The sequence below is a fragment of the Cimex lectularius genome, unplaced genomic scaffold (assembly GCF_000648675.2).
Source record: "Cimex lectularius strain Harlan isolate CLEC.00 unplaced genomic scaffold, Clec_2.1 scaffold97, whole genome shotgun sequence".
Taxonomy (NCBI): Eukaryota; Metazoa; Arthropoda; class Insecta; order Hemiptera; family Cimicidae; genus Cimex; species Cimex lectularius.
Window position 1 is genome coordinate 1,308,013 of NW_019392672.1, and position 27,608 is coordinate 1,335,620.

The window sequence follows — 27,608 nt, forward strand, 5'->3', positions numbered from 1 at the left end:
ATTAATAAAATTACCTTTAATTAAAAAATCAATTTTTACAAATGTACATCTTATTTTTAAATTTTTCGCTTAGAAATCCTCGACTAAACTACGACTAGAAACTACGACAATGACTTTTATAATTTTTTCTTTTATTTATAAAGTAACGAGATGGTTGACAAATATTTAATTTTTGGGTAGTACGATTGCAAAAATTAATGTCAATTTCTTAAATTTTCAAGATTAAAAATATTTAAAAAAACGATTTCGGGTAATTTTAGCCTGACGTTTTATTCATCTATTGTTATACAATTTTGACGATATTTTTTCTTTTTTTCTCTTCCTAGCTAAAAGTTAAAACTCAATTCTTTCAAACCAAATCTGAAAATAGAAATGATTTTCTGTAAAACACAAAATATTTATAGTTGTTTTTTAAAATTTTTAATGGATTTTTCAAAAGAAAAATTATAACAAAATAATATAAATCCGTGATAGGTAATACCAATTTTTTACTATAATATAATATAATAGTAAATGACCGAAAAATATTTAAATCATAATAATTTAAATGATCACTTTGATATTTTATAAAATTAATCGTTTAAATGGATTTTAAAACTCTTTCTCTGCAATTTTGATTAAATATATTGTTTTTTAATATTCACACATAAACTGGAAATTATTCTTAATCTTAGACATTTTACCTTATGATAATTGTCTGCAGAACAATAAACATAAAAGTGCCTTTACAACTGTTAATCCGGTTGGTTGTTTATTAAATGCAAAAAAGCATGGTGAAGAATTAGTCGGACGTTGGTCAACGATCCTTGACAATGAAACAATTGGGCCGCTTCTCTCCTCCACAGAAGGCAGGAAGGGTCCAACTAACAGCTAATGCTAAGCAAATGCCTTCTTAAATCACGATGGACCGTTGCCGGTCGCCGATGGGTTCTAACGAGCGATCACACAGGGTCCGAGTATTTACAATAAATTAAAATTGTCCAGTTATGTGAAACCCTTGAGATGGCGTCATACGGCGTTGGTGATGGCGTCTGTATGGTTGGGGACGACTATCACCGTTTTTTCAGCACCCATCTGAATCAGAGTTTCGGCCGCTTCGCTTTTCCGCCTCTCTTTGAGATTCTTCTCGGACTCGCTGAGGAACTTCTTCTTCTGGCGGGACTGAAATAAAGAGGAAATCAGATGTTAACGTTATTCTATCTAATCATCAATCAATTAAGGAGAAATCGGCGTTTCGCTATAATAAAACGGAAACGGATGACAAAATAACACGACCAATATAGAGACAATAGTTAACAATGTGGAGAACAATTTAAGCATAACACGTAAAAGAATTTATTAAGATCAGAAAGGACAAACAACATCGACTATCTTTACGAAGAGTAAAATTTATAAAATAAGAAATTAATAATAAAATGTATATAAAATTTATTTTATTTCTTGCTATCTGTACAAAAGAAATATACATTGAGAAAATTGTATCAATTTATACAAATCTGACAGATCTGTCAGACGAAGAGGTGTGGAGTTTTATAAGGGTGCTACGTTGGGGAAAGTGTTTGGGCTAGTGGAGGGACAGTTTACAGTGGAAATTGAGGAATCGTGTTCTGATGGTGATGTGGATACGGCAGAGAACTTTTGATTGAAAGGATTAAATTCGTTGGATTTGACAGAGAGCCCTACGGTTTGACGCCGTAAGTCCAAATAGGACTGATGAGGGATTTGTAAGCGGTTATTTTTCACGTATGCCTAGTGTTGATTTTGGACCCAGATAGTCCATATCTTTTGTTAAGTTCTTGTCTTTTAATCTTGTATGTACGTTCTGTGTGCTACCAAAGTAAAGCCCAAGGTAGCGGACTTGGTTGAATGGTGGTATTACCTTGTAGTATGTGCACTGGTGGGTAGGTTTGACGTTTGAACGTAAATGTAACTTATTGGCTTTTCGCTCGTTCAACCTGATCCGCTGAGGTTCAGATGTTGTTGGATTGCTTCTGTCTGGATTTAGTTTGGATTGGAGTGTGTAGTTAAGATTGCGGTGTCGTCCGCGTAGGTTGTGAGTTGTGGGTTCAGACGTGAAGGTATGTCATCAGTGGAGATAGTGGTATTGGACCTAGGATACTCCCTTGGGGAACGCCAGCTTTGATTGGCGTGATGGGTAAAAAATCAGAGCCGATTCTCACTTTAAATCATTGATCCGAGATGAAGGACTTCAGTTTGAGATAGTAAGTGTGAGTGAGTATACATTTTAACTTGTAAAGGAGGCCGGTTGGCAAAATAACGCACGGACCAAGTATTGAACATAGTCAAATACCGAAACGCGTCTTTAGACAAAACCATTTGCGTTATGCAATTAACGTTTTTGTTGAATCAAAACTTCATTCCGAATCCCACACGTTTCATTACATTTCTATGCACAGTAAAACTATATAAAAGTAATGATAAAAGATCAAGAAGTTTGTTTTAAAACGTCGAGTTATTTTTACGAAGTCAAATATGACGCAATGAAAACGAGATTTCCCATACATAAGCACAAGAGATAACTGGAACGGAATTGACAAAAATCAGACATTTCAGAATTTATAATAATGACCGTTTCAAAAAACACGATTAAAAAACATTCAAACTTAAACACAATTTTTTCTGACTTTATTACGTTGTGGGCGACGCTGATATTCCCGACCTTTTGTAACACTGGGAAAATGTGCATTGGAGATTTTTTTTATAAATAAGCGCAAAATATTACCTGAAAGAATAGTCTGATGTAATAACATGGGAAGTCGACGCATTGTTCCCCATCTTCTTGAGCGTCGACGTACACTCCTCGGACTAAAATTGAGTTGGAACTGTTAATGAGAACGAGTAGTAGGAAACTGAACGCGTGCGTTAAAATATTACTCAGATGTGGCATATCTGTAACAAATCAAAAGTAAAATAGTAATTAATAGACTCTAGGAAGAAGTACTTGGACTTCTGTACTGTCACATCACGAGAATTGCCATGACGATCTTGCCCGATGAGAAGAGAACAATTTACATACAAGACTTCCCTATCTTTTTTTATGTGGGTCTTTCAACTACAAGGTTATATGAATCCTCGGTGTGCTGGTGGTGTTTGGTTCGTGTCCCCCGTATTTTATACTATATAATAATAATTCATTTACGTTTTAGTGGTCAATTGACCAAGTTACTTCTTTCAATTAATTATTCTTTCTACGTAAGGTATTGTTTGAGATAAAAAAAGTCAGTGTCATGAGCGGGATTCGAACCCACGACCTTCGGCTAAATACACCGCTACTCTACCACTTGAGCTATCGCGACTTCGATCCTCTCGGACACCAACTCTCCATCTCAATCTACAACCGTTCGAAGTTCCCCCTTTTTGCCATTTTCAACTCTTCTGCCATTTCTTTTTTTATCTCAACCAATACCTTACATAGAAAGAATAATTAATTGAAAGAAGTAGCTTGGTCAATTGACTACTACACCGTAAATGGATACTTCACTAAAACTGCTCCCCGTGGCCACTTCATAAGTCGCTGAGAATCCAATCCTAATTACACGACATTTGAAAATGGCAAAAAGAGGGAACATTCGAACGGTTGTAGGTTGAGATGGAGAGTTGGTGTCCGAGAGGATCGAAGACACGATAGCTCAAGTGGTAGAGTATCGGCGTATTTAGCCGAAGGTCGTGTTTCGAATCCCGCTAGTGACTCTGGCGTTTTTTATCTCAACCAAGACCTTACATAGAAAGAATAACTATATAATATTGTTTACAGTAATTCAGATAAAAATATGTAGCCGCTTTGCTTCCGAAACTCTTTTCTATGGAAAAACGGCCACAGAAATCACTTAGACCAAAAATAGAGTCCAAGTACAGAAAAAAATAAGATTTAAATTGACTTAATGAGATTCGTTGACCTCTAGTTATTCATTCGTTTGAGCTTTAGTCAGTTATGTCACTTACACCTGTGAATCTAACTGCACCTGTAACTTACATACATGTACATAATACATATAACATAATACATGGCCTAAAGGCGTCAGACAGATCAAATGAAGGCCAGAATGATAGAAACCACCATTTATCACCGTGCAAACCGCAACAAGAAATATCACAGTCATAAATTTAGTTCCAATCAGTGTAAAATCTTTCCAGAAGTTAATTCCGTTCTGGCGTTTAGCAGTCCGAGAAATGAAACTGTTGCAGTAGGTGCATTAATGAAAACGCCAATAGTTGGAAATCAGTTAATTTATCATAGAACAACATCCAAATTGGGCATTTTGAGACTGAACATACCAGGGAGAAAGTAGACGTTCAGCAGGTTCCAAATTCCACGCCAGACGTTAATCATCCCGCAGAAAGAGAATAGAAGGTACACATCGACAGCAATGAGCCTCCAGACGCCGGTCAGGACTTTCGCTAAGTACTTCATTGCCGGCTGAAGACCGAAAGAGACCAACACCAGGCTGTATCCTATTCCCTGAAATAAAGGTGTCGTTATTGTAAATCGTTCCATAAATATAAGAGAGAGACCGTCTACGATGAAGGGTGATATAAATCAAAGCGCATTATATACCGGGCGCAGGTCCTGCGCTTTTGTTGCCTGATTGGACAACCGTATCGCGTCAATTTGCATTCATGCCAGTCTTGGGTGTATTTATAAACGGTTTATTGTCATCTCTTTACAGGATGTGTTCTATTTTGGTAATGATTTGTCACCATTTTACAGACTCTCTTTACAAAACAAGCACCATCATTTGTCATACAAATCGTTAAAAAAGCATTAATTAATCAAGGATAATTTTATATTCTAATAGTTTTAGTATAGTGCAGTGCCTTTTATTGAAGAGTGGAGATGCTTTAATTAAACCTTCTTGAAAACGACCTTTGATTATGTAGTTAACAAGTTTGCTTCAATTAGACTGTATTTTGTGTTCAGTTTCCTCAGTGAACATAGTTTCATTAATGAATCAATGTCATGCTTTTGCTAATATTGTCGTTGTTCATTAAGCCGTTTATCTATGTGCCTGAATGTGTAATTTTGTGTTATGTTACAAGCCAAAAGAAGTATAGAGTTTTTTCCAAAGTTTGTACTAATGTATGAATGTGTATGACTTCATATGACCGTATCTAGTCTTCTTCTTGGCCAATATTCTTTTTCTACTTCTTTATGGTATAATCTTTACATAAGTCATGTTTCCTAAAGTTAAATATTCTCACTACTAAACACAATTAATAATTAATACAATAATTGCTAAATTTTAACAATACTTATAGCACCTAACTTCATATATTTTATGAAATGATAGCAACATTATAATCTTAAATAGGTTTACAAAACTGTGATAAATCTATACGAAAAACGAACTTTTGCTTTTCAATGGCAAATATTTATACGAAATATCGTTTAATCATTTTTAAGTCGCAGGATTTCAAAATTTTACAGATTAGCTGATCAAAAATTGCTAAGTAGACTCTGAACAAAAAGATACAATGGAAACGTCTAACTGCCGTTAACAGTCGTTATTAGTCAAAAATCGTTCTAGCATGTGAAAACAAGACCGCTAATCGGCAAAACCAAGAATTGGCGGAACGGTTTCCTTTTTAACTGTTTTTACCCATTATATGACAGCCTGAACTGTTGTCACGAGAATAATTCCGAATCTTGTTAGCTCTTACACAGCAGAAGGTATACTGAAGAAGAAGCTATACTGAAAGCGCTGGAATACTGCTCGAAGATACCAATTTTAAAAAAAATCGGGATTATGATGGACTGCCTCAGCACAGTATGCCAATTATGCACTTTCAAATTCGATGACAAGTATGAATATATTTTAATCGAAATTGTCATTGGGAAGCCAGTATTCCCACTACCCCCTGATGCCATTCGGGGTGATAGAGTGTTAAACCATTGGGTAATTGATGGTGCATTTTTTATTTGTTCAAAAAGTTGCTACGATTCTTGCTGCATATCCTGTTCAATTTCTCGACGGGTACGATTTAAGTTTTCTAATTCAGTAGCCCATTTTCTGGCATGAGCGTAATCATCAATCAATAACAGTAACACCCCGAGTGACGTATCATCTTCCAGCAACCTTCAAATTAAGGAATCAAGGCAAACATTGTAATATGCTGGGTAAAAGGGCATGCAGGCATAAAACATAACGAAAGAGCCGACCAGTTAACCAAGGAGGCAACAACTAAAGCATCTCCCACGATGTGCAGCTAACGGTCGGAGATGGTAGAAACCACATCAAAAGAGATGTGTGCAGAAAGTGGCAAAAGTGGTACGACGCGGGCACAACAGAGAAGTTCTGCTGTTCATTATTCCCAACATTACAAAGAAGCCGTGGTTTCAAGAAACAGAGAGAGGAAAAGCCTTCGTCTCAACAATTACACGACTCCGCACTGGTTCATCTGCAGTTCATATTTATACCGTATTAACTATAAAACATCACCAAACTGTACAACGTGCTATATAGAAGAGAGCTTTGATCATCTACTACTACAATGCACCGAATGTGAGGCTCAGCGAGACAAATTTCTGAAAGAAATGGAGGCCCTGGGGCAAGTGAAAATGTCACTAAACTTAAGCTCGCTACTGGGAGAGGGTGACATAGAAGTCTATGGCGGGTTGTTCAAATTCTTCAGGAACTGTGACATTAGTCTTTAAGTTGCTTACCCGATTATTTGTCTATTTATTAACCTATTTATTTACTTAGACAGTTAGCTACTTAGTTTGTTAGTCACTGGTACCTGAATAAATCTGGTTGAATATCCCAGATAAAGAAAAAAAACCTGTTTACCCGAAAAGAAAAATGTCTACGTACCAATGACGCCCAGGCGGACATCTCCGGCTGACTCGGGTAGAGGAACATGTCGAGAAGACACCAAGCCCCTCTCCAAACAAAAACGACTAACGTCCCGACCACACATATGGAATACGTGCAGTCGAGAATGTACATCCAAAGGTTTTCTGTTCCCTGAAACAATATTCAAAATTAATTATACTGTGTGACCGTTAGTCGATGATTATTCAGAAATCGTGAGATGCGGTCTGGTGCGATGTAGGTTTCAGAAAAATATTTTCTTTATCGTGCCAACGTTTCGATCTTTATTGAGATCATCTACAGGACTCAAAGTGTTTATTTTCTGCGTAAGTGGGTCTCTGGGTGTCGTGTTGAAAGCCCACACTTTGAACCCTGAAGATGTTATATATCTCAATAAAGATCGAAACGTTGGCACGATAAAGAAATGTTTTTCTGAAACCTACATCACACCAGACCGCATCTCACGTTTTCTGAATAATCATTAATTATATTTTTTATCTAAGGCTTTGGCTAAGACGAAAAAGCAGTGGCACGAGCGGGATTCGAACCTACGACCTTCGGCGGCTATAGCTTTTTCATCTCAATCAATGCCTTAGGTTAAAAAAACAATTTATTTAAATAATTAATAAAAGCAATCATTGCTTCTATCTATTCAATACAACATACGCAAAACAATTCTTATCCAATAATATAGTCGTGAATACAACCTATTCCATAGATGTCATTTCAACTACAAAAACAGCATATGTAACAACTTATTTGGGAGAAGATACAACCGAAAATGTACAGCACATAATACTATTTCATCTATAACTCTAAATCTTGTTTTTCTATGGGAGAAACTACGTAGGAGTAAAAAACAGAAGAACCGGAAAAACCAGATTGAAGATGTAGATGATAAGCGTCTGAACAATTACAGATAGGTAATTGGCAATTATCAACCAACAATCAATACAGTTTTGTGTTGGATCGAAACCAACATGGCATTTCTCAAATCGCTGGCAATACATATCGACAACATGCATATCGTATTTATACGGGTCGCCAAGAACAGTTATTTTTTACGAAGTATACAAATGATTATTCAATTATTAGTGATTCTTTCTTAAAAATATATCATTAACCTTTTAGCTTGGTATTCGGTTGGAAATGCAAGAGTGAACATGGAAATAATGTTTGGAATGCACTGCTTTCATAGAAAATGGACGATCGAAATTCAAAAACAGAAGAAACTTGGTTGACATGACCGCGCTTTACTATTTTTGAAATGGACTCAATAAGTTTCCGTAGCTGCTGGGGCAGAAACAGCAGGGGAACTTCCGCGCAATCATCTAATATAGCACTTTATTAGGCAAAGGAGGGCGCAAGGAGTGAAATCGTGCCGAATGATATGTCAGATGAACTCGTTTCTGTTTATTCTTGCCTGCGTGAAGGTCGTCAAAGAGGTTTTGAACTTAAAAATCGTTCTTTTTTTTCGACTAGAAAATTAAAGCACCTAGAATCATGAGGAAACATTGCTTTGGACAAACCATCAAAAATGGCATTAATGTTTCACTTACAATTTACATTTTTTCTTTTTTGAAAAGTAACTATCTTAAATTCTAATGAAAAAAAATACACGGTTTGGGAAAACCTTTTCTCGAGTGGGAATAAGGAAAAGGAAATTGTCTTTCTCGTTAGATATTATTTTTGAAATATACGTTTTTATTATAATCTAATCCTCATTAAACACTTTTTAGGAAGATGAAATCCATTTTTCTGGTTTAATGAAATTTTCTAATACAGATATAAATGTACAGCTTTTTTGTAAATGTACAGGTTTTTTTAACTTTAATTTATTTTATTAAAAAGGACGATCAATGAAAAATAATGAATATTCACGTCGTACACAATAGACAAACGCAGTCTCTCTCTCTTAAAAAGACAATAATGCTGGAAATTATCTACGTTTCTATTATTTTAAAGCTATAAGTCAAGTTATTTTTAATTTCCTGTTTATGAAGTACATACAGAGTTATTGTAAGTGTAGAAGTTCTCAACAACAACAAATTATATATATAAAAAATAATAATAATAACAATAAAATAAATAAATAAAATGCAATATATAGCATTACATACTGACTTGTAATCAATATTTATGACTTTTGAGTAATTCAATTTCCTTATATTTTAAACAATATTTCTGTCAAAAACATTGTTTTTATCGAACTTTTTTCAAAATTGTTTGTAATGTAATGAATAGCATAAAAATTAGCATTTTTTAAAATAAATAAACTACATACCTAGGAAAGTGATAAAAATAAAGAAAAGAAACTTAATGAACTGTTAACTTGTCAACGATTTATGTGACGTAAACTGTTTTCGTTTTCACAAAGATTCATTATCCAATCCAAGGGTATATTCAATTTGTCATCACATATATTTTTATTTATTTTAGATTGTTCCATTATTAAAAACATGGTCATATCCATTAAATTAATATAAAACCTAAACAAGACACTTTGGTAAAAGAAGATTAGGAATGGAGATAAATCTTCGTGAAGTTGTCCTTGACCTTCAATTTACCTGAGTGACATTTATTCACAGATTAATTTAATATATATTTATTTAAATGTGTTACAGTTTAATAATAGCATTTTATACTTTGGGACGGCCTCTGTTTACAGTGAGAAATAGAGTGCAGTGATAATAAATAGCTAAAGTTCTCATTATATTCTTTAGGCAAACTTACCGATTGCAGAAGTGTGGGTACATCAAAATATCCTTCATATCTATCGGTTACAATTGTGAAAGGTGATGCTGAAACATTTCTAAGCGTGTGAGACACAGCAAGAAGAATTACACTTATAAAGGTGATGGATGCGACAGTTTTTGAATCGACACTTGTATACAGATCTAAGGCCATCCAAACACCACGCCATGAATTTACACATATCAAGCCAAAACAGGCCGTATACACTCTTGAAACAAAATAATAACTGAGCCAGTGAAGATCTGGGTGGAGAATTTTTCTGTGGTACTTCTGGGTTACAGTGAAAAGCATAGTGCCTAAGTACCCGACCACAATGGATACAGCACTGCTATAACGAGGGTTTTTGGAAAATACAAAATAATCCATACTTCCCCAAGTTCCTCTCCAGTAGCTGATGACAAGAGGAGAAATTATTACTGAGGATATCAAGTGGTCCAAAGTGGTTAGAAATAAATAGTGGATGTGAGAACTACCCTTGAGACCGTCCGATATCCCTGCTGTGCTCCCACGCATCCTCAAGCAGAATCTGGGGGACAACAATATTCCAGCACTCCCCTCTCTTTAAATCCCCCCTTCATAACAGACAATCTACTGGACTATTCAACCACTCTGTCTGCAAATATTTACTAAATTTGTCTGTCTCGACAAATCAACTACTATTAGCAATTATAATAATTTAGTATTTTCCAGTGCCATACTCACAATTTTGAACATTGTAGGAAAAGAATACACATCTTCTGGATTGTGGTCCACAGCTATGTACAATGGTGCAGAATTCAAGTTCATCATGCCGTTCATGACAACAAAAAATATCAAACCAGCTATTAGGCAAATCACAGTGGCGTCAGTCTTGAAATACTTGTCCATAATGTCCCATTCACACCTCCAGATGCCGATGTTGATTATTCCTCTGAAGTATATGTACATACGGCAAACAATCATAAATTTCCAACTTTTATGAGGCAGCTTTAAAAATGCATCTTTTATAGCGGCAATCACAATGAGCACAATTAACGAGACTGTCAACTGCAACCAAGGTTGAAAAATAAAACTATATCTTTGGAAAATTCCCCATGTAGATTTCCAAAACATAATAACAAGTGGAGCCAAAACAGAAAGAGAGAACACTACGTCTAATGCAGCTAGAGTAAAAACCATTGTAACACATTTCCTTATGCGCTGACTAATTACTACTGGAAAACTTTGGTATACACAGAGCTATTATAGGTAATTATTATTAGTTTAGGCTATCTAATCTTGAAAAGAAGAAACATTTTATGAGCCTAAGATTACATACAATCAACAATTAATGTTCAGGAATATGTATTACCATCACAATTTGACTAAGTTTATCATCAAATTTATGTAACAATAAATGTTTATATGAACTAAATTATTAAAAAATATACATCAGAGGTTATGTAAACAACCATGCTAATATAATTGCTAATACTAAATATGAAAAAAAGTTGATGTACTGATAGTATTGATACAGGATGGTTGAAATTTAAAATGAAAAATCCTTGTCCATATTTGTAAAATAGTTTGGAACAAAAATATCAAACAAAACAAAAATTGAATATGTACACACCCACCCACACAGCTACTCTGTTTTTTGCATTTAAATTAAACTTCGAAAATAGTATATTCATTTTACATTTAAAACCAAAACCTAGTTCAAAATACTCAACTCCTGTCTTCTATTTGTTTCTAGCAGACACTTCATTGTTTTCCGATGTTACTTGAAAATATAAGTCTAGAATGATACAATCGTAAACTCAACAACCAGTTTTTTGTATTTCGGGACTCCACATCTCCTCATCAGCGACAACTTTCCTGAGCTAAAAGGATGTCAAGGATGTCTGGTTAGTTCGTTACTTTGGGTAAAAAAACAGGATAAATCTACACTATAATTTATGTTTTATTATTATTATTTTTTTATAGTAAATAAGGATTGAGGGCATTTTTTCATAAATTTTAAAAACAAATTTAGGTAATTTCTATGCAATATTCCATGGCAATGATTGTAAACAAATATGTCTTCAAAAAAATCAAATCTTTTAGTAGCAGTTGACTTTGTTGTAAAATTCTGATGGCCAGGAATGTACTAAGAGGGTTCAATACTGTCAGTTCATAAAATTAATGTTAATTAAGAATACAAACCTATACAAACTCTCGATAACAATACATAAAATAATAAACCCACACCCATTTCAAACCTACATTCATTATTAACAATTCTTTAGTTGATAAAATAGTTAAAGAACATTAATTTTCCTAACAATTGGGTTTTAGAGTCATTTGATGTTATTAATTTATTTACAGATGTACCTGTTAAAGAATGTACTAAACTATTAAAACAAAACTTAGGAGAACTCTGTAAACAAATTTGTAAAAAATGATATAACGAATCTCTTAACTATATGCCTTATATCTAATTATCATGCATTTAATAATAAATTTTATGAAAAGAAGGGTTACTGATGGGGGGGGGTCTCCAGTATTCCCCCTTTGTGCCAAAATATTCATGGATAACTTTGAAAAAATTCTTTTCAAATCAAATAAATTAAATCTGCCCTTTTTTGGAAAAGCTTTGGAGACGATATATTATGTATACGGTCAGAGACACAAGAGGATCTAAAAGAATTCTTGCAATCAATTAATTCTTTACACCTAGTATAAATTTTGCATTGAAAATAAATAAAGACGGTTGTTTAAACTTTCTAGATTATGATTATTCAGAAATCGTGAGAACAACACGTTGTTGTAGGTTTCAGAAAAACATTTTGTTTATCGTGCCAACGTTTCGATCTTTATTGAGATCATCTTTAGGGCCTGGGATTTACAAACATTGTTTAAATTTAACAAATACATGTATGTGGAAAAAAGTGAATTTATACAATTCAAAGAAATATTTTTTTAAATATTCAATCAAAGTATTTCTACTCACTCAAAGTGTTTGTTTTCTGCATAAGTGTGCCATTATTGCGTGTCGTATTGAGAGTGCCAGTTTTTAGATTATTTGGAGATCATGAGATGCAGTCTGGTGTGATGTAGGTTTTAGAAAAACATTTTCTTTATCGTGCCAACATTTCGATCTTTATTAAGATCATCTTCAGGGCCTGGGATTTATAAACATTGTTAAATTTTACAAATACATGTAGAATGTGAAAAAATGAATTTATACAATGCTAGAAAATTTTAGATTAAAAAAAAATTATTTATACAATGCTCGAAAATTTTAGGTTCCATCAAAGTATTTGTTCTCACACAAAATGTTTGCTTTCTGTGTAGATCTGTCATGTGTTGAAAGTGCTAGTGATTGCTGTTTTATGTATATATGCGTTGGATTTTGAAAGGGTGGGGAAGGCAGTTGGGATCATTTTTATATGAGGAGTTGGCTTCTTTGAGGTGAAAGAAACCAACAATGGGAAAAACGTGGTTAAATTCCCAATAACACTTCCTAATTATAAAAACGAATTACAATCAATTAAAACCTTAGCTAAAGGATATCAAGAAATATTTACAATAGGTTGCTAGTAAAAAGAGTTTTAAAAAAATTAACTTTAAAGGAACCAACTCTCAGGACTCAGCCACCCCACCGAAAATGATTCATTAGGTTTTCATCGAGTTTGTAGCATGAAGAATTATAAAAGGACACTACTGGTCGTATAGGTCAGTTTTTTTGTAAATTTTGCCATACGATATAACATTGTGTGGTTTCAAGTTCATTGGTATAAGTTTTTAAACTGCATATTGGTCATTTGAGAATAGAAAGTTAGAATTTTTTTAATAGCTGTTTGAACTCTAGGATTTAATTTTAAGGTGGGATCTTTTTTATTTCTTTACAATCGTTATTGTTTAGGAATTCTTCAACTTTATAAACGCATTTTTTGGTGTTCAATGATAACTATATTTATTATCGGCTTTTAAAATAACATTATCTTTTAACTTTCTATCACTAAACCTAATTGTACGTGGGATATTTATTTTTTTAACGTTTAAATTTATTAAGTTTGGTTTAATTATTTCAGCACATTAATATTTTATATTTGTATTTATTTTACGAAAATCAACTGTTGAAACAAGGGATAATAGTTTTGTTGTATCTAGTTCTGTTTTTGGGATAAATTTTAAGCCTTTATTTAATAAATTGTTTCCTTATTTATTTAGAACCATGTATGTTAAGTTTATAACGCGTGGGTAAAATTTAATTGAAGTAGTTTGGTCTTTATGCATATTTTTAAACGTACCATTCTTCATGGTTTTTGTGTGTGTGTGTGTGTGTGTGTACTTTGCTTTTTATCAATGCTAAATTTTACTTTAACATGATATTGGCAAAAACGTTTTATATCTATATAATTTATATAATTCATTATTTAATATGGTTTTATGGCATTTAATTGGCTGTAAGAGAGTTGAACAGTTCTTTTTATTTAATTTAGCAAGAACTACGTTTGGGGTTAAGCCTAATTTCAAGCATTGGGAATTGAACCAGATTGATTTGTTTTGAGCCTTAAAGTCTTAATTTCTAACAAAGTTATAAAAGTTTTCGTTTACTGGCTGAATTTAAGTAAGTGGTAGTAGTATTGTTAATTGCATTATTATGCATGGTGGCTTTGGCTAGAAAATTAATAGAAATGATAAAGGTGGGGTGTACCTAAATAATATTTGGAATAGAAATTATTCACTAATTTAAAATTATTTTCCTACAGTATTTATTAGGATAAGATTTAGTTGTGTTGAAATTCACATTTTTAAATGCCTTAAATTGATTTAAACTCTAGCTTTATGTTTGGTTTAACTCAAAATCCTCAATGAATATTGCAGCGTAATATGTGGTGCTAAACAGTTTGTTCAGACTTTCACCACGAATGGTTGTCACTCCTTGATGCGCAGACCGTAATGTATATATATCAGGGAGTAGTACACCCACCCCTATGTGGCTGGGTCGCTAGTATCCCCTTAAGCCAAATGCCCAGGAGATCATTCCTACCAACTGTGAGAACAATCGACAGCTGTCATTTAGCCCCAAACGCATGCAAGATATAATCTAGCCTAATACTAATTAAATTAGACAGTCAATTGCATAAATAAATACACTCATGCATTGCATTCATTCTGATTAATCGGTGTAGTACTGGATATTCCTTGATCGACCTAAACATTGTGTAATAATCTAAGCTAAATTAGGTCGATGGGGTACTTTTTATACATATTCTGCTATTGATCCTTAACACATACATACTGTTGGAGAGGCGATGATGATGCTACATTTCACCATTACCACTCACGCTAATAAATACACATATTCAAACAAAACACATACAATTATAACTATATACAGTGAGAAAACCCACAACCAAAAACGGAACAGGGAACCCAGAAAACGACTGCTGTGCCCGAGAACATTCTTAATTTCTGCGGCATGCCTACACGCTCTCAGTATGAAGCCGATGCATAACACGCCCTTGTTTCACAACTGAAATGTGAGAATTTAAATTTTAAAAAATGGTAGGAAAGTAACAATCGATTTGACAATACACGTGGAACTTGTGTCGATTTGCGATCATAAATTCAACTACGTTATGCGGTCATTGCATAAATATTATTTTTTGTTTTGTTATGTAACAGTCGACTTTTTTTCAGTCTAAATAAATAATCGCCAATAAAAAAAAGATTCATTATGACAAGTGGTTTTCTATCAATCAGCGATTGTCAGGGGCATATTCGCCGGTTGTCGAGTGGGATCCTTGAACCTTCTGATCTTTCTCTTCCAACTCGATTAGTGAAATGAACTGACAAATGACAATCCCACCATTCACAATTGAGCCTTCAGAAGTTCAGTAATTCAGCTGTCGTCTTGATCGAAACGTCTAGTCTGAAAACCTCAGATATCAAAATGGTAAATGCCCATAACACATATAACGCCGATTTTTATTGTATTGTTGGTTTCTAATTAATTTTCCTTAGCTCGAGCCGATCAGAGTGGTTGTCACCGGCGCCGCCGGACAGATCGCATATTCGCTCATTTACCAATTGGCCAAGGGGGATGTTTTTGGCGAGAACCAACCCCTTTATCTTCACCTCCTTGATATCCCACCGATGATGGAAGTTCTGGAGGGCGTCGTCATGGAGATATTCGACTGCGCTCTTCCATTAGTCAAAGGTAACAAGATAATAATAAATAAAAAAATAAATTGAATGTGGATTGTGAAAGTAATCAGCATAATTTACGGTCACGTGATCTAAAACCAGTTGAAAATTGTGAAAGAGGAAAAACGGGTCACTTATGCATATTAGGGAAAAATAATTTTTTATATCTATTTATGACATCACTGATATATCTAAACAGGTTAACAAAAGAAAATCATTCAGAACTTAAAGAATTCATCATAGAAAAATGAATATAAGACTAGGAATGAATCAACATTCGTTTAAATTGGAAAACATGAGACTGTTTTTGGCAATTGGACGTTTCTGTATCTTTGCTTCAATAAAAGAATTGTTGTAATCTTCATTCCTTATTATTTATTATTCTAGCTTATGTAATTGGCACTTCTCTCTCTTTTTTTTTTTTTTTTTTTTTTTACAATTTACTGTATTTTAAGTAATTGATTGTAAATTTCAGATATACATATACTTCTCTCAATTAATTGCTAGGAAATTATATTGCCAACAAAACAGAGTGTTTGTTACTTAAAATCCTAACTTTAATTTTTAATATTTTCATTTAAAAGAATATCCTTGAATATGAGCAACATGCTCACCCCACCTTTGTTATTTCTATGAATACCCCTGTTTTGAAAAATTACAGTACAACCTATTTCATCAACAACTGTGTCTTTTTTTAGATTACTAAAATAATTACTAGATAAATATTATTTATTTGATTAGAAACTGTACAATGAAACGTTAATATACTTTGCTTAATCAGGATTTAGTGCGGAGTAAAAATAATTTTTAGACTTAATAACACATCATTTTTGAGATTTACATTTTATTTTACAACTTAAAAATAAAGCAGATGAATTTTTTTGGGCGGGATTCAAGCTCTCAGGACTGCTAACATAGCAAATACAAGTTGGACTAGTCATTCGGTCACATGATATTTATTGTGTCATTTGTGAAGTCATGAACATGTAGTTTGATCGACTCGGTTCATCCACAGTACATAAATCCAAAACTACAGGTTCCTAAATTCTTACGGATTATTTTGAATCTTAAATTGCCTTACATATTATTCTCAAACTGTTATTATTTTGTAAATTTTTTTGTAAGATTATTTTGTTTTGTTTTTATCAATGGTGTGTTTATGTGGTTTTTGTGTAAGCAGAGCCCTTTTATGTGTTCAAGAAAAGATAAAATGTGCATGTTGATGTTATCTACGTCAAAATCTTTGAGAGATTAGGCCTGGGTGTTGAATCATATCTTGATAGACTGTTAAATAATCATATCTTGATGACTATTAAATAATCTGTATTTCAGTAAGACCTGAATTTAAAAAAAAAATCAATTTTTATCTGCCAAGCTTTTCACTTATTTTAACATCATCGTCAAGGCAAGACAATCTTAAAAATGTCTATGAATCTACATAATTAAGTTTCAAACAAAAAAAAGACATATTTATTTCAATGTGCGTACATATTTAAGATCGTTTTTCCCTGATGTTGACCAAAAATAGGTCGAAAGCTTGGCAGATAAAAAATTGAATTTATTTTTTTATTTAAAGGACATCAAGATCTAGATTATTCATAAGCCCAAAAGTGTTTAATACATCTAATTTTTGTGGTTTAAGTAAGTAGTTTATACATGTGAATGCCTTAGCCATTGTGGCCACTGGAGCCCCCTTGTTTAGTTTTGAAACATTCATTGCAGAGCACATTTGGCCACACGACAATGTTGATGTGACCTTTACTATGAACTAAAGCACGTTTGAGGATAGTTTCCTTGCATGGATGTAATTGTAGTGGAAATCTTCACTATACATATATTTGTATACAATGGTGCTCCTGAGTATGCTATTTCAAAAACCTTGTCAGTTATTTGATATTAGTAATTGATAAAGTAATTGTACAAAAAGTAATCTGTTTTTTATGTCTTGACATAAGGTTTAAAATGGTTCAGATTTCAATTTCTCAAGATCATGTTTCATTTCAATTTGTAATTTATATTAAAATTAAAACTTTTTTTTAAATATTTTGTTTAGGAATTGTGCCAACTACAGATCTTTCAGTTGCTTTCAAAGATGTTGATGCTGCTTTTATGGTTGGGTCTATGCCAAGAAAGAAGGGTATGGAGAGGAAGGACCTACTTTCTGCAAATGTCAAAATTTTCAAGGATCAGGTAATACTAAATTATATTAAAGCCACCATTTATATACACTGTAATTGTGCTATCTCTTTTTGGTTATTCTAGGGTCAGGCACTCGATAAATACGCCAAGAAGTCAGTTAAAGTATTGGTGGTTGGAAATCCCGCTAATACAAATGCACTTATGTGTGCTAAGTTTGCACCTTCGATCCCAAAAGAAAACTTCAGTGCAATGACAAGGCTTGACCAAAACCGGGCTCAGGCAGCATTGGCCACAAAGCTTGGAGTGCCGGTTGATCAGGTTAAAAACGTCTACATATGGGGCAATCACTCATCCACTCAGTTCCCTGATGCCTTCCATGCCTCAGTCAATGGCAAACCAGTACCTGAATTACTCAAGGATGATGCCTGGCTAAAAGGCGATTTTGTCACTGTAAGTCTCAATAAAATATTGGCCAATTCCTAATCATAAGGAACAACGATGTTTCACCCATAAACAAATTTCTCTTTTAAGTACTTCTCTTTTACTTTTTTTATAGTACGTGAGACAATTTTTTGAACCTACTTGTTTTTCATGCAACACAAATACAATATTATCTCTAATTATATATTTGTATTTGCTAGTTTAAGTTTGTTTTTTGCTTTTACAGAAGGTTCAAACAAGGGGTGCTGCTGTTATTGCAGCTAGGAAGATGTCCTCGGCCATGTCAGCCGCTAAGGCTGCTGGGGACCACATGAGGGACCTCTGGCATGGTACCAAACCAGGCACCAATGTCTCAATGGCAGTGCTTTCTGATGGTTCGTACGGTATTCGTCCTGGACTCATGTTTTCATTCCCAATTACTGTCCAGAACAAACAGTGGAAAATAGTGCAGGTTTGTTATATTATCTGTAATAATTTTTCTTTTATTGGCTGTTATGTCGATGTTAATTTGTTTGCATGATAAGATTAGCTTTAAACATTTAATCAGAAGTACTTTTTTTACCGTCTTTAATTTTAGAAAAACCTCTTGTATAATTTTGAAAAATATTTTTATACGTAGGAATATTTTCTGACATAATAAACAAGATTATGTTTTTTGTGTGTTATTATAAATAAAGTGACATTGATAAAATTTATCAACTTCTTTACAACATTGACCTTGACATTTTGAGGTCAAGAGATTTTGGTTATCAAATTAGAAAGATGTCATTACTACTACATGAATTACTATGTCATTTAGTTAGAAAATTATTTGTCATTTAGGGGCTCGCACTTGACGATTTCTCCAGGTCAAAATTGGATGTGACTGCCAAAGAACTTATGGAAGAGGAGGAGGAAGCGAAGTCACTGTGTGAAGACTGACTAGAAATTAAGGCTTCTGTCACTCAATCAAAATTGTAGAATGAATCATAACAAAATATGCTTTCAAAACAGCTTGAAATATTAAAAACATAGATACAGCCTCCCAAAAATTTGGTTTATACATAAAGAAAAGAAGCCTTTTTAAAAAAAGCCTCAATCATTGTTGATTTTTAAGTGACCAAAAAATATATTTTTTAAAATTATTGTTTTAAATATGAAACTTAATTCATATTGATTTATATACTTTGGAGTTCGGTAAGGGCATTTTTATTATTTTTATATTGACATAAGGTTTATTGTTAACTGTTAAATATTGATATTTTTGAAATATATATTTAGATACATTTGTACCATTTTCTTTAACCTCTCTGCACCTATATTTATTTATTTCATGCATAACCGTTTTCTATCTTCCAGAATTTAATAGTAAAGGTCTAAAAAATATTTTTAACGAACTTCAAAACTCAAAACTTAAAGTGGTGAAATGAATGACAAAATCAGTGAAAATAGGCAGACAAAGTGATTGGTGATGATCGAACTATAGGTTCATCATCTAGCATACCTTATAACAACCTTATTATATATTACACAGACGTTATGATTGATACAACTCTACACATCAAATTTTGTATGCTTTGAACTAGAAAGATATTTTAAACCTGTTAGTTGGTTTGGAGTCTTTTCCTAGTGTTAGAAATGTTATAATTCTTATGAGTTACACAATGAGGAATATTTTTCCTTTACCGTGTCCTTCGCTAGGCAATCAGCTTCTTTTGCATTATCTTTTTGAAACCTTTTCTTTCAACCTGGAATCTAAATTACTTTTTAATCCTGGATCCCTGGTCCTAACTAGATCTATTGTGTATGGAAGAAAGTAATAAACTTATCCCCTGATAGGAAAGTGCTGAAACATGTGACAAGCCATGGAAGTCAAACTACTTTCCAAAGTGGCTGTACATTTTTCCAGGAAAAGACTTCACAGACATATAAATTAGAATCAGAATTTATATAACCATTAAAATAATTAAAAATCAAAGTTACACTCGGAAGATTTGACTCAGAAGAGGGGGTCATCTTCATCCGATTAAGAATAGGCCATGCAAGGTTGAAATAGACTCTTACTTTTGGGCCAAAGCCCGTGTATGTTTTCGATAGCGGAATACTCATCAACCCTCAATTAAGTTAGTCATCTAATAGGTGAAAATGGTTATGGAGGAATATTGAGTACTCCTAACTGAATGAATAGCATGTAAATAAAAAAAAATGTATTTAAGATGAGTATGAATGGGTTTGGTTTTAGGACCTGATTTGTTGGGGCTGAGAGGATCTAGCTGTCAGTCCTTCGAACATCAGCGACTTGTCGGATAATACTGAGGTCTGACCCCAAACTGCCAACACCTGTTTAGGCGATTCTCAAGGCCTGTTAGTAATTTATGGTAAATTGCAAAAGCTGAAACCGGTTGACTGTGAGAACATGTGCATGAACATACATGTGCAGATTTGAACTTATATAAATCAGTGCAATAATATTTCAAAAATAACATTTAATAGAAAAATAAATATGTAATGCCTTAAACATTTCTGAATAGTATAATGATCTATATTCGCTTAGGGATAAGAAACAAGTATCAGTAAAAGTGCTTAGAATGTAAATAGTGTATTGTCGCTATAAAATATTTGTTTTTGTGTAGTCACAGATTTATTGTCTGTTTGGAAATACTCTATTAAATAATAATCTATCGTCCTATTTTTACATGTTTTTCATTATTTTATAGAGTGATTTTGAGTACAGATCCAAAACCAAAGTTCATAATATAAATCTGTGGTTTTTCAATATGATTCTTATAAAAAGATTTACCGTTGCAATTTTTAGTTTATTCACTTAAAAAAAGATTTGTCATTCCTGTTTCTTATTTATTATGAAATTTCCCCTCACCAGAAATGTTTGTGATGCCTCTGCCCAGCGGCCGGTCTGGCAAGGCCGAACTTCTCAAGGCACGCATGGTGATATTCGATTAGGGGAAGTCTACGCGTGTGGTTACTTGTCAAACTATTTTCACTTTGTAGCTCGTTTAAATTCCAAATTCAAACCTTATGCATTTATTTTGGCCTTTCCGTTGAAGTTGGAAACGAAAATTGTACAAAAGTTAAAAGAAAAAACACTTCCGAAATGGGCAAAATTGCCAATTTGGTTAAAGTGGTGAGAAACAACTGGAAGAAGAGTCTCTTCGCGACAGGGGTCGTCTTTTACGGAGTTGACTATGCCGTAGATCAGTATAGGTACAGTTTTCTTTAATTTTTATTTTCATAACAAATTGCGCTACATATACTGGATATGCAAATATAAAAACTTCAAAAACAAGTTTCAAATATAAACTTTCAGGTTTTATTTACCTAATTTTAACATTGTAGCAAGTAATTCTTATATAAAATTTGTTTAGCTTTTATACTAAACAAGTTTGTTGTTCTGTCAGAAAAAAAAGTAGCCAGTATCATTAGCTCAATTTGGTCTGTAGCCATGTGGCTTATAAAATTCAAAAGCACAATCAAGAAATAACATATGATTTCAAAAGCAAAATAAATTATTTTGTAAAAGACATAACTGTCAAATTTAACGAAAACTAAAAAGTAAATTTACTTGGTATGGTACAATGGCAAGGTTTCTTCTTGCTTGGTAGAATTTTTGTATGGAACTTCCTTGTCATTGGTAATTAACAGATGACAATGTTCTTCGCACCTCGTAAGAGGGAGTGTAAAGAAAGAGTTCCCTTCTACTACCAGCTGGGTATTAGCAATTCTAAGATGTCAGATAAGCAGACCTATGAGGTGATAATGACCTCACCTAATGAGGCACGAATTAGTGAGCGATGCTGGAGCTGCATCCCTCTGCACTGTGCCTGCCCTCAATTCTCAACCATATAGTCATCAGAACTGTGAGAGGTACTCGTGTGGTGCTGTCTCTCGCACCGAGGTGGCCTGGCTCCCTCTGCCTGTTTCACTACAATGGTGTAATTTAAAAGAATACATACATAGGTGTGTGCATAGGTGAGAATAAATAAAGAGCGGAATAAAGCCCAAAGTGGCTCATGAGAATAAAATGCATTGAACTTTCTTATCTGGCTTAACAAATAGCACTCAAAGGTAGGGTACTTTTGTGATGTAGAAGTTCTAATCTCAGAGCTTAACGACTTAATACCATGCCATAGGTGATGCAGATGAGCTGGTAACAATCATAAAGAGAAAAGACACTATCAAGTCAGATGCAAAACACCCTAAAAATTGTTGTTATGAGGAAATGGGCTTAAACATTGGCCCTAAGAAAACATCTCTTGTACCATTCACTAGGAGGAAGTTAAACCTAGAAGAACTATAAAAGATGAAGCCTTAATTTTTTTCCAGCCCTATCCTAGCCATCTCCAACATGCAAGAACACCTTGAGCAAAACTAGTGAAGACTAGTGCAAAACAAAGACAAACCACTGCATACCAATGACAAAGCAATACCGATTTCCATTTCAATCAAACACTTAAAACTACACATAGACAGCAGACTGACATGGAATCTCCACACAAGATCTAAGAGACAAAACTTAATAAAAGACTTGGAAAAATGATAAAGACTAATAGGGTTGAAATCTTTCTTGACTTCAACACTAACTAACCTGATAGAAGACTTTACTGTGACTACTTTGGACATATGGAGTGGAACTGTGGGGTCCTGCCATACCATAGAACATACAATCCTTCTAATAGAAAGCCTTCAGACAAATATCAGAGCTCCGTAATACACCAAAATGACCTCAACTCTCTTTATATTAACAAACTGATCCATTCCCAATTCTAAAAATTTCACACCAACATCTCGATCCAGCCTAAACCCTATTTCCTGAGCCCTTTCTACACAATCCCAACCCGAGAACCTGCCATGTCACCATAATTGATGATGGCCTTAAAACCGGGCTCCTTAATCCCTCTATTGAGTCTCAGCATAGACTGGATTCTCGTGGCATGTGTCTTTTGGATGCAGCACTAGCATTAGTGTTAGTGTTGTGACTGTGTGAAAAAACAAAGAAGAGACAGCCTCCTTACCAATGGGACCAGAACAACTATGTGCATCAGAGAGTGTGCTAAAGTTGGAGCCTGGAATAATGGCTTGAGAAAGAAAACACCAGGCCTGAGACAAGCTAAGAGATTTACAAATACAAGGAAGGCAAATGAACTTACTTCTCTCTCTCTCTCTCTCTCTCTCTCTCTCTCTCTCTCTCTCTCTCTCTCTCTCTCTCTCTCTCTCTCTCTCTCTATCAGCAGGTAGGATTTGAGGAAAATAGTATAGATCTCTATATTGACCTCTGCCCTCTTAACTACCACTTAAAGAAGATGGACTCTGTCAGGAGGAACAAGACATACATATCCTTTGTGAATGTGAAGGATAAGGTATAACCACTTCAATAAAGCGGAGACAGAGGGAGAAGTGAAAATTACAAATTGACAAAACCTGTTTTGTATATATAGAGATTTCTAAATAAATAAAAAACCTGTTTTTTTTATTTTTTTTTATTTTATAGAAAACTTTATACCATTGTTATACATTTTAGTTTAGCTAAACTAACTTATATAAATAACTAGATATACAGGTACTTGTATATAGGTTCCTGCCCATTAGCAGTCATACAAAAAAGAAATAATAATATGATAGTTATAAAATTTATATTCTTATTAATTTTACTAGCAGTTTGCATGTTTATTTGAAGAAGTGGGTGGGGGTTGACAGAATACACATGTAAATGAGGAATTATGATTATTATGATAATGATGATCCTATTCAATGTATCAAGTGTAGAATTGATTACTTATTCGATTTATGATAAATTCTTATAATCACATCATTATTATCACATTATAAATCAATTTTATGATAAGATCTTAATGTTTGCCTTTTATGTGGTTTTAGGGTGTCATGTTTGATGAGAGCATACTGTGAGAGTGCTTTGAAGTATGGTGATGCTCCAGTGGGGAAAGAGCACAAAGTCAGGAGGATCACAGTCATTCTCAACCCTGCTGCTAATAAGAAGTTCAGTTGATTAATTTTCATAAAATAACAGAAGAAATAATAACAATAAATTCTAGGAGAGCTAAAAAACAGTTTGAGAGCTACTGTGCACCCTTGTTGTACCTTTCTGGTGTATATGTTTCTATATTAGAGACTGAAAAAGAAGGACATGCCAGAAATTTAGTGGATAAAATTGATCCAAGGACAGATGCTTTGGTCATTGCCGGTGGAGATGGAACTTTATCTGAAGTAAGAAACTTTTTTTAATTCATTTTTTATTTTTTTATTTTTTATTTATTTAAGTTTTCTGGTTAATTGATTTAGGCTGTTACTGGACTGATGAGGAGTAATGGTGAGCTGTGTAAGATACCAATTGGTGTTTTGCCATTAGGACAGAGAAATTCTCTAGCCTCGATTCTCTTTGAGAGAGACGATTCCAACAAAGTCGAAAAAATGGCTCAGGCTACAATGGCAATTATTAAAGGAAACACAAAACCTATTGATGTCTTCAGGATAGAACCATTAGATGTAACATTATTCATTTAATATTACAAAACAATTTATTTATTATGTCTAAATTTTTATTTTAGAAAGCTGAAGAGTCAAACCCAAAGCCTGTATATGGAGTTGGCACTCTGGAATGGGGATTACGCAGAGAGCTGCGCAGGCAAGCAGAGAACTTTTGGTACCTAGGCCCACTGGGACAGTTTGCCACCCTTGTCTTCCATGGCTCTTCAGTTCACACAACAAGCAACCGTGGACTCATCCAGGCCAGATTGAGGTTCTCACCTCCTTGTGCAGGCTGCAACAAATGCTACAAATATAGGCCAGACCTGGTCGTCATTAAGCCTGAGCCTGTACCAAATGCATCAAAATGGTGGAATTTTTCTTCATTGAAAAACCGAAGGCTCATGACACAAAGTAAATCTCATAATTATTATTGTCTCCAACCACTCTGTTTTCAGTATGAATCAGAATTTAATTTGTAGGATAAAACCTTTAATTTTAAATTTAGTAATTTTATCATACTATTTTTTTAAGTAGCAGTCGAGCCAGCAGTTGATTACACAAAGATAAATAATGAGCACTGTTCTGTTATGGAGGAGAAGGTTGTTAAAACATCAGACTTGTACTTGACAACGAGCATATCAAATGAGATTAGTAATATTCCAAAAATCACACTGAAAATTGGTAAGGCCAATTAATCAGATAATTGACTGTTTATTTATTATTTTTTCGTTAAAGGTCCAGTAGTTGACCATCAAGGCCAACTTTTGTCCGATGGTCTCAAATTGTTGCAAGAAAATGACTCAGTTGTGGTCGACGAACTAGAAGCAAAACAAGTTGAAATAACTCCACTTTTAGAGAAAGTCAATTACCGTTCCAAGGTAAATATTTAAATATTAATTATTATGTGTGGTGTTTAGTGACCGTTAGTCGATGATTATTTGAATATCGTGAGATGCGGTCTGGTGTGGCATAGGTTTTAGAAAAGCATTTCCTTTATCGTGCCAACATTTTGATTGGCATAGCTGCGACTGAGTTTACAAGTGCTTGTTCTGTAGTTGATGCTGTGTTTATCTCTGTTGATGTAAACCATTTATAAAAAGATACGTTTATGTTTGTTTTGTTCTATAACTTTTTAGAAATGGTTTACATCAACAGAGAAATCAGTTACTGTACATCCATCAATTACATAACAGACACATATAAACTCAGTTGCAGCATTATCATTAATCAAATTCAATATCAATAACATACATATATCATCACATCACACTAAACATATAACATATAAAACAATCATCACATTCCACACATAAAACATTTCTACATAGTCTAATTCTTCAACAGTTTGGCTTTCCTTTCTCTAATTATCCCCGTCTATATAATCCTGAAAGGATACTCAGGCTGAACCATTACCCACGTTTTTTCCCATGGTTGGCTCCTTTCACCTCAAAGAAGCCGACTCCTCATATAAAAATGTCTTTCTATCCTGACTTCCTTCCCCACCCTTTAAAATCCAATGTATATATACATAAAACAGCAATATCTCACTAGCACTATCAACACAACTCAAGAATGACACATCTACATGGAAAACAAACACTTTGATTGAATCTAAACTTTTCTAGCAATGTATAAATTTAAAAAAAATTAATCTAAAATTTTCTAGCATTGTATAAATTCATTCTTTTTTTAAATCTAAAATTGTCTAGCATTTGCATAAATTTAAAAAAAAAATTTAATCTAAAATTTTCTAGCATTGTGTAAATTCATAATTTTTTTTCCACATCCCACGTGTATTTTGTAAAATTCAAGCAATGTTTACAAATCCCAGGCCCTGAAGATAATCTCAATAAAGATCGAACGTTGGCACGATAAAGAAAATGTTTTTTTTAACACTTACGTCACACCAGACCACATATTATGAGTTTTTAGGGTTTTATAAAGAGGGGTTTAGTTTATATAAAATATTTTATAGAAAATTTCATGACGCCCTTGTAGCATGGCCGTGGCACCCAGTTTGGGAATCACTGCATTAATTAACCATTAGAAACCTTGAAAATCATTTTAATGATATAATATTAAAAGACAAGAGAATGTTTTTAACAACCTATCATAGATCTCAACTCTAGATTTCACAATTTTGTAGAATATATAAATTTCCTTTTGCTGTTTAAAAATAAAATTACTTTTATTTTTGGATGAATATAATAATGTTTTAAAGGGTTTTTGTTCTACTTACAATCATTTGGACTACTTGATTAAAATAATTGTAACTTATTTGTCAACTGTTTTTTCAATTTTATTATAAATTATTTAAATTAATTATACTTTTTATCTAAGGTCTTGGTTGAGATGAATAAGCTAGTGTCATGAGCGGGATTCGAACCCATGACTTTTGTTGTAGGGATGAGGAATTGGTTTCCGAATGAATAGAAGCCATGCTTGCTCTCAAGTGGTTAGAACAGCAGCGCATTATCCGAAGAAGGTTGTGGGTTCTAATAATGTTCGTGACACTAGCTTTTTCATCTCAACCAAGACCTTAGATAAAAATTGTAATTAATTTAAATAATTAATATGGTCAATTATGACAACTAAATACATATATGGGTTTGTTATAAATTGTGAATTGTTTTCTATTTGACAGGAAAAAGAAGATTGTATAGCAATAGATAACGAAGATTATGAAGTTCGTCCAATTAAAGTAACAATATTACCTAATTCTGTTAAGGTATTCTGTAATTAAAATACATTTATTTTTATTTTAGATTGTTAGTTGTTTTAATTGTATATATGTGTATGACATGTATT

General features: G+C 33.5%; 3 protein-coding genes across 5 annotated transcripts; 2 read left to right on the plus strand and 1 right to left on the minus strand.

Moving 5' to 3' along the window:
- Nucleotides 1–244: 244 nt before the first annotated feature.
- Nucleotides 245–10,784, minus strand: LOC106667066. Of its 2 annotated transcripts, none has more exons than XM_014394729.2 (5): nt 10,287–10,784; nt 6,831–6,983; nt 4,297–4,480; nt 2,744–2,910; nt 245–1,161 (listed from the first exon to the last, which is right to left on the minus strand). In XM_014394729.2, exons 1-5 carry the CDS (start codon nt 10,740–10,742, stop codon nt 1,009–1,011), a joined length of 1,113 nt encoding a protein of 370 aa, XP_014250215.1. In that variant the 5' UTR covers nt 10,743–10,784; the 3' UTR covers nt 245–1,008. The 2 variants fall into 2 exon arrangements, with proteins under 2 accessions (XP_014250215.1, XP_014250214.1); XM_014394728.2 differs by lacking the exon at nt 10,287–10,784 and adding an exon at nt 9,564–10,220.
- A 4,558-nt stretch (nt 10,785–15,342) lies between these two features.
- LOC106667067 (malate dehydrogenase, cytoplasmic) lies at nt 15,343–19,314 on the plus strand. The gene is made up of 6 exons (XM_014394730.2): nt 15,343–15,489; nt 15,558–15,753; nt 17,794–17,930; nt 18,003–18,329; nt 18,547–18,771; nt 19,143–19,314. The coding sequence occupies exons 1-6, from the start codon at nt 15,487–15,489 to the stop codon at nt 19,239–19,241; spliced, it is 987 nt and encodes a 328-aa protein (XP_014250216.1). The 5' UTR covers nt 15,343–15,486; the 3' UTR covers nt 19,242–19,314.
- A 1,921-nt stretch (nt 19,315–21,235) lies between these two features.
- On the plus strand, nt 21,236–27,566 carry LOC106667065 (acylglycerol kinase, mitochondrial). Of its 2 annotated transcripts, none has more exons than XM_014394726.2 (8): nt 21,236–21,521; nt 24,192–24,311; nt 24,368–24,539; nt 24,615–24,818; nt 24,881–25,211; nt 25,332–25,481; nt 25,536–25,678; nt 27,445–27,566. In XM_014394726.2, the coding sequence occupies exons 1-8, from the start codon at nt 21,412–21,414 to the stop codon at nt 27,541–27,543; spliced, it is 1,329 nt and encodes a 442-aa protein (XP_014250212.1). In that variant the 5' UTR covers nt 21,236–21,411; the 3' UTR covers nt 27,544–27,566. The 2 variants fall into 2 exon arrangements, with proteins under 2 accessions (XP_014250212.1, XP_014250213.1); XM_014394727.2 differs by having other exon boundaries at nt 21,241–21,521; nt 25,335–25,481.
- The last annotated feature ends 42 nt before the right edge of the window (nt 27,567–27,608 follow it).

Excerpts from the sequence above, each read along its gene's own strand:
- LOC106667066 (XM_014394728.2), bottom strand. The coding sequence starts at position 10,097 with ATGCGTGGGAGCACAGCAGGGATATCGGACGGTCTCAAGGGTAGTTCT. Across the intron at positions 6,984-9,563 it reads TACCCACACTTCTGCAATCG|GGAACAGAAAACCTTTGGAT; the intron begins GTAAGTTTGCCT and ends ATATTGTTTCAG. Across the intron at positions 1,162-2,743 it reads ACATCAGACTATTCTTTCAG|TCCCGCCAGAAGAAGAAGTT; the intron begins GTAATATTTTGC and ends TCTTTATTTCAG.
- LOC106667067 (XM_014394730.2), top strand. Across the intron at positions 15,754-17,793 it reads CGCTCTTCCATTAGTCAAAG|GAATTGTGCCAACTACAGAT; the intron begins GTAACAAGATAA and ends TATTTTGTTTAG. Across the intron at positions 18,330-18,546 it reads TAAAAGGCGATTTTGTCACT|AAGGTTCAAACAAGGGGTGC; the intron begins GTAAGTCTCAAT and ends TTGCTTTTACAG.
- LOC106667065 (XM_014394726.2), top strand. The coding sequence starts at position 21,412 with ATGGGCAAAATTGCCAATTTGGTTAAAGTGGTGAGAAACAACTGGAAG. Across the intron at positions 24,312-24,367 it reads AACCCTGCTGCTAATAAGAA|GAGAGCTAAAAAACAGTTTG; the intron begins GTTCAGTTGATT and ends AATAAATTCTAG. Across the intron at positions 25,212-25,331 it reads CCGAAGGCTCATGACACAAA|TAGCAGTCGAGCCAGCAGTT; the intron begins GTAAATCTCATA and ends TATTTTTTTAAG.